Source organism: Ptychodera flava, chromosome 3 (assembly GCF_041260155.1).
Source record: "Ptychodera flava strain L36383 chromosome 3, AS_Pfla_20210202, whole genome shotgun sequence".
NCBI classification, from domain to species: domain Eukaryota; kingdom Metazoa; phylum Hemichordata; class Enteropneusta; family Ptychoderidae; genus Ptychodera; species Ptychodera flava.
This window is the reverse complement of record NC_091930.1, coordinates 34,946,615-34,959,620: the sequence shown is the minus strand read 5'-3', so window position 1 is coordinate 34,959,620 and position 13,006 is coordinate 34,946,615. Positions and strand designations below refer to the sequence as shown.

At 36.2% G+C, this 13,006-nt stretch overlaps 1 protein-coding gene across 1 annotated transcript in view; it reads right to left on the bottom strand.

Annotated features, from left to right (window-relative positions):
* Positions 1-9,486: 9,486 nt before the first annotated feature.
* The window catches only part of LOC139129887 (uncharacterized), a 34,555-nt gene continuing 31,035 nt past the window's right edge, over positions 9,487-13,006 (bottom strand). The window contains exon 6 of the mRNA XM_070695572.1: positions 9,487-11,373. Coding sequence (XP_070551673.1) covers positions 10,673-11,373 — 701 coding nt within the window. The 3' untranslated portion in view covers positions 9,487-10,672. The remainder of the gene's footprint in view (positions 11,374-13,006) is intronic.

Genomic DNA, 13,006 nt, shown 5'->3' with positions numbered 1-13,006 from the left:
TGGACTCTAACATGTGGCATGTTCGTGGAGAATGTTTCGATGACTTGTCCAAGTAAACTGAAATTTGATCCATGTGATCAAAATGTCAGAAAGATAGTTAAGGTTGTTGCGAGACCTGTGGCTACAAATGGAATGAAATTAGTCGACCATTGCAAGTGCCATGTGGACGCAATTTCATGTGGATTCAAAGATACACTCAAATCAAGAAGAGTATGGTAGCTGCAGAGTATTGGAGACTGAAGCTTATCCACAGCTCATCTGAGACTTTACCAAATGGCGGCGACACAAGGGACTTACTAGAGATGCCGCGTTGAGATTGCTGTGTGCACTGAAAAACGGCAACCCACGTGAACCTTTAGTGGAAGGGAAGAATGTCTCTCAGTATCATGGAAAACAAGTATTGTGCACTGTGGAGATGAAGGTGAAAGAAAAAAGTCTGACACAGAACTTGAGAGATATGGAGTGCTATACGAAGATGGAAGAAAGATGTAATGCAAATTATGAAGGAGACGACAAATATGATTTGCAAGTGTTGGAATAAGTCCATCACACTTCGAATTGCCTGCAGTCTAGTGACCAGCTTTGACTTGCGCCGCCCTTACACTATCCATGTGGAGGACACTAGCAACTGCGAAATATGACATCACAAGGCGCACGTCCATGGATTAGCTTAATCCAAAGAGTACTAAAATTTACATGTCGTGTCTTTCTGTGTGTTCGGTAGGCACACTGAAGAGAGGCACATTGGTTTTTTTCATCTATGCCATGGTATGTAATATGAAGGTACAGACGCTTACAGTGGGAGACATTTCTCCTGTTGTGGCACAGAATACATGTTGAGTGCGTTTGTATCAAGCAAAGCATTCTGTCAAACAGGATAAATATCTCCTGCTGTATGCTGTATTGGTAAGTTGTATGCTCACTCAAAAATGACAATATCTCGATCTGTAGAAAGTTTGTATGAGTAAGCAAACCTGGTGCAATAACATCCGTTTAGTTTTCCCCTTGCATCAGAAATGGGAAAAAAAAATACAGAAATTGTCGTGGCAAACAACCAACCTCTTCATTGTTGACGGCCACTCTTTATTCTGCAAAAATTTGACCGTCACTGGTTAACGTGTATTCAGTTTTCAACTCGACTCTAAGCCATTATCGTGCTGTCAATAATTGCCTGCACATTGACAATATTGAATCACAAAGAGTCTTTGCCAGGTCAGAAATCAGTCCAGTGACAGCCCTCGTATATGAAGTACAGGAGTTTTGTTTCAGAGCTGATTCAAAGTTATTGTAGAAAGAGCTGAAAATCTGGTGGCTCGAGTTTGGGTAAAATCACTAAATAAACGTAATTTTGAGAGAAATTCAAAAGTAGGAGTGAGTGCATGGGACCTCAAACATTGGTCCGTGTGCGTTTGCACAAAAATACAACTCTTGTCTATGGAAGCACAGTGATAGTGGAGTTGTGATACTGAATACAAATGATGAGATTGTTCTGGAGGTAGAAAGGGGGCCACAGACTAATGAGTACAAGTTTGTTGTTTGCCAAGACGCTATCATTCCTTTTAACTGCCAGGTTGCAGGAGAACTGCATAAACTGAACAGTGCTAGGTAAAACTGCATGCCACCATGTGAAAATACTACACTTTAAAGAATTCAGCCCTTTTAAGTTTAAAAAAGTTTTGTAGTAAAATCCTATCACTGTCGTGAGCTTTGTCTCTCATCTTGGAAACACTAGGTAGATTGAATATGATGCAGATTGAATCAAAGATTGCCTTGAGGCAGGAAGGAAAACTGCAAATCTTACTTGTTAGACAGCCACCCTCCCAGACCCCCCCCCCCCATATGGTGATGTCACGGTCTTGTAGAAGATTACACAAGAAACACATATTTCAAATGGCTTGCAAAAGCAATGTTCAGTTTATGCAGTGTTTTGTTTCCTATTACAGATTTCTTTTCAAATACTTTCTGTTCAAACTTGTTTGCACATTGTCCCTCATGGGAATTTTTGACCAGACTGGATGACTGGCTGTCTGCTGTACTCTGAGTCCTTTTCCCTCTCGTACATATCAGAGCCAGAACTTTGTGATTACAATATAACAGTGCATGCAAACAAGGTAAAATGGTGCCAGTCGGCCTGTTAGTATGATAACACTGATGTTTGAGGACGAGTTTCAGCAGACAAGACAGGTTTATCAAGTCTGGAAATACCAATTTTTCCAAAACTCTGATGATACTGACAATTTGGTTTCAGAAAACGTACTGTTTTGCAAAGCTGCCTGAAAATATATTTGTATGTTTGTTATTGCAACATTTGGCAAGTCCTGTCCCAGTGCACGGAAATCAATATCATGTAACGTATCCTACGTAAAGAAACCCAAACCGTATAACTCCAGTGTTAAAGGTATACAGTCATCTGTAATCTAAATATGCCCATATTTGATCAAAGGGGCTTTCCTTCTTATTCAAAATGTCCATGTGAGGGCGCTGTTTTTAAAAAGCGGCCACCCGCTTAAAATCTGTGATTGGTTAGATTTTCTCTTTCCATGGTAACTGTGGCCAAATTGGAACAGGTGACAGTATACCTTTAATCTGAGCAGCAAAGTATTCCAAATTAATCAGCAATGTAGCAACCCCGTTTTCCCCCAGGGATTATCGTGAATTGTCATGAAAGTATGCCCAAGTATACAGCAGATTTTTTAAGTCCAAGCTGTCCTTTCCCCTGCTTCATTTGATTTCATATATCAACCACTCTGTTCGCATCGATGGTGTTTTCACATGCATGGGTATTATTACTATTGCAAGTTGTTGACAAGGTAACACAGATTGTAATATCTTCAGGAGATTTCAAATAGAGAAAACATTTAACCAAAATTTACTTGCTTTATTCCATGAAAAGAAAGCAGGACCTCGTGGAAGTCCTTTGATTTTATTCCGTTGTATTTTGCAATTTTCCTTGATGATGCAAATTGAAGGAAGCACCGGCTTTGAGCTGTGACCATTTAATGAATTTAAGAGGGTTCGGAATTATTCTGAGAAAAATGAATTTACTTCTTGCTATATAATTCTTTTAAGATAGGACGACTTCAATAGACTTTGATCCAATCAAAGTATAAACACAGATTTATTAAACATGAGTACAGCCAAGTTTAATGACGTACAACATTTAGACCATAAAATTATTGACATAGTGGCCAATTAAATTTAACTTTTGACAAGAGCTCTGTCCTATTTCAGAAAGCAGTAATTTCTGTTGTTCCAGATTACATCACATTTAAGTTTTCTCAAATTGCAAATCCAAATTCAAATTGCAATGCAAAAGAGTACAGCTGTATTTCTTTCAGTCCACGACCCAGTACAAAGCCTACAGTGTGTGCCATATTCTGTCATTGTTCACCTTTCCGTACATCAAATGCCTGATGCAACTGTCAGGGTCTGTGCACTCCAAAACAGTCCTGGAAAATTGATAATCCACCTGCAATTTTCAAAAATGAAAAGATGATCGCTTGTGATATCGTAAAAATGATATCTTGAAAATGATCTTGGGGAGGACCTAAAAAGGTTATCAAAACTTGCTGAAAAAATCCTTGAGAGTTTTGAGTTTGATGTGACTTTGTGTAGACCCAGAACTCTGTTCCTCTGCTTCTTTGGTGCATGTGAAAACCGATTCTACCAATGACAGCATTCATCTTGGGCTAACAACTGACGGTGACAAGACTAACATGATCATTGTGGTACCTCCAGTTCTATCTGTATGTTTCCATCAAGTAACTGTGAGAACCATCTGTGGTTCCATAAAAATAGAAAATGGATTAAATCTCTCCATGGCCGTCAGGCTACAACTGATGTTTGCCAGCAACAATGTGATGCTTGCATTGTTCTGCTGCAGAACGGTTGATATATGGGAAGTCGCTTTTTCAATCATGGATGTATGGTATTCAGAACAAAAGGCAGCTGATTTGGTGACAATGTGCAAACAGGTTTTCAAGATCACCATTATTGATTTTGCTTTTTAGCAAATTATGTTTCCTCAGGCTGTGGTTGGGAGAAGAGCAGCAGTCTCTTAACTCAACCACAGCATTTCCTTTTTGACTTCATTCTGACAGTTTTCATTTGTTCAGTGTAAACGCATTCACTTCATATTCGATTACTTTCTTACAATGCTTGAGTGTAACTTCACTCTAAGATACAGAAAGCAGTGTCATCCAAGAGCAGAAACATGCAACTGATTGAAAGTTTACTTGTAAAGGATAATACTTTATTTTAATTCAAAGATCTGTGTTGTGATTTAAAGCCCCCGCTCAATTATCAGATTTATCTAATATAAATATTATTTACTTGATAAAATATTCAATGGAAAACAAAAGAATGACAAACTGTTAATGGGCTGTTGACACATTTGCTAATGCGAGAACCTGGGATTGAGAAGGGCGCCTTTAAAAGAAGTAACATGCATAGCTCTTTGAAGTCTTGTGTGAAGCTCACCTCAAAAGATTGTAAGAAAGTCAATTGAAATTGTGATCTGTTAGTTTTAATTCAAGAGGGCGCTGTTCTAGCAGCTTATTTCCAGAAATCCGCAACCCTGTCCAACAAAAATATCCAACAAATGCCAGTCACTCCTTGGGTTACCACATTTTGATGGCATCCTTCTTAACACGAGAAGTGGCATTTGTGAAGCGCCCTCTTGTGGTGAAGAAGACTCAAGAATAACATTTCTTCCACTGTCAGGATGAATTCTGAAAAATGGAATAAAGCAGAAAAAAAATAAAAAAATAATTTGCAGGGAAAGGGTACATGTTAAACTTTGTTTTCAAGCAATTATATCTTTTGCAACACTTTTAAGTTCTTGTCTTTTTAAAAACAACCCAACTTTAATTTACTGTTCAATTTTGTGTCTTCCGCCATCCCGAGCTTCCGCTGAAAGAAAACAATCTGTGTGGGATTTACGTCAAGAGAAAATGAGCGTCTTTGCAACAGTTGTACCTCAGATGTCAATTTTTGGGGCAGCTTTTCTTCTCTTTTTGTACCCCTTCATCTTGGCAATTTTGCTTTCAATAAATCTGCAAACCCATTCCCTGCATAAAGTTGTCCTGTGCTCTTCTGTGATGAAAGAAGTAAGTTGTATTTGATGCACATGCTGAGATACTGGACGGTGTGTAGGATGCTACCAGGCTAGTAGCAGGATGAGTTTTGGACACAGACGAGGCTGTATCTTCACATAAGTCACTCAAAGTTGGAGTCTTTTTACCAGTGTTTTCTCCGAAGTATGCAAATCTCTCTATTGAAACAATCCCCATATATTACAGTAGCATGCACTTTGAAAGTGAGACTTCAACTTTTGCTCAAACTTTCATCAGTGAAAATTTCAACCATTCTCATGCCCAATGAATAAAAATAGAGGGTCAGGATGCGAAGTTTGCTACCAGGAAAATTCTCTAACATTCATAGATATTTAAATTCAAAGTGGCAACTCTCGGGGGACAGGTGAAAGTTTCAGTTTTTGAAAAGCTAGGACGGTCAATTTTTTCTTACTACAAAAGAGCTTTAAAATGACCCCCAGCAACTGTAGGCCAGAACAGTCTTGACATAATACAGAGTCGTGAATCTGTTCCCGAGGGTTACTCTACCTGAATGGCAGTAGATGTGGGATAGATATGGTACACAAGACCACGAAGATAGTTCAGGTGGAAATTAGTTCCGACCTTTAGTTTTAATATCTTCATTGATGCTTGTTTGGTTTAAATTTTGATTTGAAGTTTTTTTGGCAAAGAATTGTCTGCTCGAATTAAAATGCAATGTGTCGTGAAAGATGTTGCATTCTGTGGTTATAGGGAGTTAAAAGGCCCATGGAAATCATAGCAATTGGTATGAATTTCTGCAAAACACCACTGAGGGCGCTGTTTTCGTGACTGACTCTAAACTACCGTGGACTTGCCCACACGAAACTTCATCAGTGGTCAGGCTGACATTGACCTAACACCTGTCAAGAGGATTCGTGCCGCTGAATGTTTTAAAATAGGAAAATTGAGCTCAACGCTACTGTGATAGCCTATGGGAGATCAATTAGTAGTCTTGTGCCATATACCAATGCCACCAAGGCTGTCAAATCTAGAATTTTGTTTCTCTCACTTGTGGATAATTAACCTTAAAAATCTTTTTGAAATGCATGATAGACGAAGACTTGTGGCAATCAGAAGTTATAGAATGATGGTATATCCGACACAGCAAAGTTGTGTAGATAAGGTGCAACGCGCGTCCATAGAGTGTGAAAATTTCTTGCCGAAACTAACAACCATTCTCTTTCATATGTAAACGGTGGTCAACGCACTGTACAAAGTTTTGGACTAGAGAAACAAATGAACGTAAATTCACCGATATTTGGAATTACAAATGGCGATGTACGTTGTGTCAACTCTATGAGGGAAATTTTTAGATTTCGTCTTTGTGTGTAAACTCTTAGTCAACGGGCTTCAAAGTAAGTCTACACAAGAAGTTTTGTAAAAAAAAAACACGTGTTCCCAACAGCTTTCCCCGGGGCACATTCTACCTTAAATGTCGAATAACACGACAAAACATGCTGAACAAAAACATTCGGATACCATCTGTAATCCTCCATATGTGCACAAGATTTTTTTAATTCTAATTTAATTGCCGGATTATTATAACCTTGTCTCTATGAATTATGTCCGTAAATGATAGAGGGCGCACTTCAACAGAGGGCACTGTCGCCAGTACAATATTTGCTCCTTAAAAGTTCCAATTTTTATAAAAAAAAATCAAACACAAATACTTGAATATCGAAGACAATCTGTCTGCCATCAAGCTTAGGTTTTTCCTCTAAGGCCGAACGAAAATAATTGTGCTGTTCCGATAACCCGACCTACCCTATTTTCACCTGCCGACCCTAAACTTTTTAGAGCTACGTAAACACGGACGTGAAAAAAGAAAGAAAAAAACCCCAGTAAAATCACGTGTTCGTTACTTGGCATTTTTTTCCTTTTATATGTATGATACATTTTTCTTGAAATGTTGTGGCCAGTGTTTGACCGCCCTGAACCCCTGAAAAATGCATATTTAAAAATAAAAATATTTTGGAAAAGCAATTCCTGCCGACCTACCTACCCTATTTTTGAAAACAATGTTATCGGAACAGCACAATTTATTTATTGATTGATTGATTGATTGATTGATTGATTGATTGATTGATTGATTGATCTATTTATTTATCTATTTATTTATCTATTTATTTATTTGGCTTAAGTGGCCATACAGGGCTCGAAATTAGCAGTAGTCCCGCGTCCACAGACTACAAACTTTTTCCTGGGGCTACCAAAATCCATGAAATGGTAGCCCACAGGGACTACCAAAGCCTGAGCCATGAAATTACTTAGTGGGCGACATGATGTTGATTCAAACTGCAAAGAAAAAGCTGTCGGGCCATCCATAAATTACGCTTTCCGAAGTGTACGAGATCATCCCATGATAGTGTACTATGGTGGAAAAATATATCCAAAAATTGGGAACATGACTGTACCAAATTGTCATCCTGAAATTCATAGCCAATCTATTTTTAGCCATGTTATGTTTACACGTGCTGATGAAAAGTCGTTGTCATGGCGAACATCAAAATTTGCATATAAGCTCTGCGTATGTGTGAATAGGTCCTCAAACTTTATGGCGTCATCGTTGTCCACTACACATGCTATATACCGTTCTCCCAAGGCTATGACCTGCATTTATTGACGTCAAATGACTAGAAAATTCACTTCCTGGATAGAATCATGCAAAATTACTATTTTATTGGAATTCAACAAACTTGCTTTTTCCACAATGTCAAAAGTTATCTTCATGACCTACTTGCCGACTTACATTAAAAATATGGCGAGTGTATAAAATAGCATACAGAAACGTACTTCGATAATAAAACACATCAAACAGACAGCTGTCTAACTTTGCACTTATAAGCAGTTATATTCATTCTACAGTCACGTGACATATGCTGTGAAAAAACAAGATCTCTTTTTAAAGAAATGCGAAAACCAGCTATAGTAGAATGACGATTGATTGGCAAGTACAATTAATAAATTGGCCTACTGAGTAGGCCTATATTCGTTAAAATTCAAAATTAGCGTGTTAACCATGAACATGAAACTCTTAAAAGGAAGAAAAATCAGATAACAATGGATAATGGATATGAAGTAAAATGTATTTATGTGTATAGATGGCTGATTTGATTCTTTGAAAGTGTAAACGCCCTGACTTTAAGAAATACAAAAATACGTTTAAGTCCAGAACATTAAAACTTTACATCTTCATATCTGAGATAATGAAACAAAGCTACTTGTCGTTCTTTCAATAATTCAACATTACGCTTTCTAAAGTCACTAGTATTGCTGTGAAATCAAAATTGCGATTGACTTGTTAAAAATACAAACTACAAAAATATATTGGTGAAAAAGGCACATACGTGTTATCATGATTGAAAATAAAATACAACAGGAAAATACAATGCAAAGTTGGAGAACGTCTTAAAATGATGAGAAGTTCAACAAATCATTTTCGATAGTCGAAGAGAACAAATTCAGAAGAAGGCTATCATAATAATACAGTCCGTAAAATACATGAAAGTCCAAAATTACAATATTTGGAAATAAATGCTGTACTTAAAATATCGAGTCATAATATTGTGATGATTCCGGATACTTTTTATCACTGATTAAAACAATCCTACAAACTCTATCGTATACCTATTAACCTGGCTCGAGTAACCGAGTAACCAGAATTGCGTTAAAAAAGACGAGTATGTACACGCCGCCCAATTGGTGTGTAATGAGAAAAACCAAATACTAAAACACAATTCAATATTTCTAAAATAAACATGGCGAAGTTCAGTAGAGACAACGTGCAGGTTTAGTATATCGGGTAAACATGTGACCAAAAAAGTTTAATTTTTGAATACAATACTTCTATGCACAATATCTTCGTAACGATGAATATAAACAGTTCGCTGTGCAACACAACTAAAAATTAAATTGAAATATAACCCCCCAAAATCAACAATCCAATAAAATACTTTACTATACGCTTAAGTCACAGCATTTTTATGAATCGAGATAAAAATGTCAAACTAAGAAATACAGTTCATTGTGCAAAATACTAATATTTTACGTACAGTACCCCTGCGCTGCAGCAGATATTTGTATTTACCTGGCCTGCCTGATGGCAGAAATTGCAATAGCGCCACCTATCAGCGGCTAATGTGAACGCGCAAAGAGTTCTACAGTGATGTGAGCCGGTTGGTTGTGCATCTCATAAAAATACAAAAGTCTCCGAGAATTCTGTCAATTAAAAAGTCCTGAAAGAAATACCACAGTTTCCTAATCCGTGATAATAAATCAAGGCTTTCACAAATTTTTTATTTGAACGGTGACAATTTGTACTGGACTACATTTTCTATGGTCCAAGTTATCTAATGAGTAAAGCGTTCGCCTACAGTCAAAACACAGCTGACAGATTGCCAGCTGAAGTCATGTGTGGATTTACTCCTGGAATTTTATAAATCTGACGATGTTACAAGAAATCGGAAGGAATTATCCTGACCAGGATTAATAGCACAAGGTACGTACATTGTTCAGGTAAGATCTGATGAGTTTCTTTCTTGAAATCGAAACAAATATGAGAAGATTTCACAGCGATGCTTTGATGAATGTTTACAGTGAATACAACTGTCATTGCAATGCTGTACAGAATTAACAAATGTATTCTGTAAAAAAATATGAAAATTTCAACCGATCACTTTGATTTCCACTTTATGAACTTATTTACATAAAAACGTGAAATTCTAACCCAAACATGACCAGGAAAATCTGAATATTAACAAAGAAATATGAAAATCATGTCAAAATTTGATTGAGTCTGAATGTGAAGTACTGTAAATTACATGACTCAGTCTACAGGAATATCAAATATCTCTTTTAAAAAATATGAAAAATTCAACCGATGACTTCAATTTTATGATTTTCGAATTCTTTACATCAAGACGTAAAATTCTAACTCCAACATGGCCAGGAAATTATGAACATTTCTCAGAAAAATGAAATTATTTGTATTCTCTGTGTCAAAACAATTGCATCAAAACAAACGTGATCACAATTTCATCACATTTTACAAAAAGTTGACTCTGAAAATAATACAAAATTTCAACCAATGACTTTAATTTTAACATTATTGGATTCCTTACATCAAGATGAGAAATTCTAACCCCAACATGACTAGGAAATTGTGAATAGTTTCTGAGAAAAATGAAATTATTGACATTGTTCATGGCATCAAAACAAAGCGGATTACAATTTCTTCACATTTTACAACAAAATTCACTCTGAAAAAAATACAAAATTTCATCCAAGGGTTTCAATTCCACTTGGAGTCATTTCCTGACATCATAACGAGAAATTCTAACCCAAACTTGGCTGACAAATATTGAGTTTTGAGGAGAAAATCAGGAAAATTGTGTCAGTTATGGTGGTGATGTGTTTGCATGTTGTTCAGTTGTACAGCTGTATTGGCTGCAATATTTGCATTGACTGTCTTCTCAGATTTCTTACTTGTAAATGACCTTGACAGTGAAATCACTCCAATCTGAATAAACTATTCTACCGTCTGTAAACACTGCAATGTCCTAAGGGTATCCATCTACAGTTACAGTTTCCTGGTATTCACCCTGTCTATCAAATTTCACTATCTTCCATCTATCTGCCACATAAATATTGTCTGCATTGTCAACTGTAACTCCATATGGTTCCACTAAGTGATCACTTCCAAATTGATTCAATATTTCAAGATTACTGTCCAAAACATAGATACAATTTTCACCCGGACATGACACTATGAGTTGATATTTGCTATTCATGGTCAGAGACCTGGGCTTTCTGAGTTGTTGACTTGAAATAATGTCCCCATCTCCATTACATTTGATTACACAGTCTGCATCGTAGTCTGCTATGAAAACATTTCTGTCTTTATCAACAAATACACCAGTGGGGAGTTTCAGTTTACCCATTGCTATTATTTGTTTCACTTCACTCTTTGCATCACTCACTACAATGCATTGGTTGCCGACATCCGCTGTGTAATAGTCACCATTGTCTGCCATTTTTGTGTCTCTTGGTTTGAAATTGTGAGGTAAGCCATGAACTGTGACAGATGTTAGAATCTGTGCAGTGTCTGCTGTTACTGTCTTCACACTGCCATGTCCAATGTCACAGACAAGTACATGTCCATTCTGGTTTATTGTCAATCCCCATGGGTCAAAGACTTCTCCTGATGATTTCTTGCCATCTCTCGACAATAAAACCCTGACAGTGTTGGACAGTGGTGTACCTATAGGTGTAAGGTAACAATTTACAAATGTAGGTCAAAGGTCATCAGCTGATAAAACAATAGTACTGCCATTGAAACATGGTTTTTTGACATGAAGGTGACAATTTCTTGAAAAATTCTTTGGAAATGACAAATTAACATGCTAAAAATTTTATTAATTTGCATAATTAATTATAATTCACCCATGAACAATATTTTGAGGCTGGTAAATGTATTTTTCAGCTGTCAATGAATGTTTGTTGTTGATCCGTTGATCAGTAATGATGCCAGTGTTTGGCAGTGTCATTGCCTTTCGCCTAGTAAATTTTCTCTCTGTTTTAATTACTAATTTGCATAATTAATGAATTTCAGTAATTAGGCTGTATCTTAATAACGGTTTGATGTAGTATGCTACAATTTTATGGAATTTTTACTGTATCTGTTGCAGTATCATTGCATTTGTCCAGTGAATTTTATCTCTGTTGTAATTACTAATTTGCATAATTAATGAATTTAGGTAATTAGGCTGTATCTCAAAGACCGTTTGATGTAGTATACTAAAATTTAATGGAATGTTTACCGTATTGGTTGCAGTATAATTGCATTTTGTCCAGTCAATTTTCTCTAGGTAGTAATTACTAATTTGCATAATTAATGAATTTAGGTAATTAGGCTGTATCTCAATGACGGTTCAGTGTAAAATGCTATAATTTTGTGGAATTTTCACTGAAGACATGGTTATGTCATTTGCTTTGGTCCAGTGAAATTTCTCTCTACGATAATGACTTATTTGAATAATTAATGAATCTAGGTAATTAGGCTTTATCTCAATGATGGTTCAGTGTAAAATGTTACAACTTTGTGGAATAGTTTCTGAAGTCATGGGAGTGTCATTGCCTTTTGTCCTGTGAATTTTGTCTCTGTAGTAATTAGTAATTTGCATAATTAATGAATTTAGGTAATAAGGCTGCACCTTTCTCAATAATGGTTGAGTGTAATTTGCTTGAAGTATTTTGCTCAAAATAACTTTTTTGCTAGATCCTTTTAATTTGAAATCATTTCTTACCCAAGATTTAAATATTGGCTGAGTTCACCTTTTAAGCTTATCAAGCACTTAGCAGTCGTATGTTGGATGAGAAATAAGTGGAGCTTTATCAAGTTTATGTAAATTTATGCAATCACCTGATTTCCTTGCTTGTATTTTCTCCCAATTTCAAGATTTACCAAAGAATGTAATTCCACTGTGGCTGGGTCAAATGTTCTGACATTTTCACATTATGTTCTTTAAATAACAAAATGACTATTTTTGGCAACAAATGTCTTACATTTTGAAGAAGAGACATTTTAATTCTGCTGATCATGATTTTAATAACTTTTTTTGAATTTCAATCATTCCACCCTGCCTTTTATAATAAAGATAGATAATGCAAAATAAAATAGTTTTTTTTTTTTTCTAAATTTGAACTCTGTGTAACCTTTAATGTTACAAAAAATTATTTTTATTCCTGTAAGACCACTGAACTGGTCAATACTATCCTAAAAATTAACACTCGGCCATGTGTACAACGCATGTTAGAAATACATATATTTCTGAGTGCATTTATGGACCTGGTTTTGTTTGCACCATGATTCATTCAAATTCCAGATTTTACCT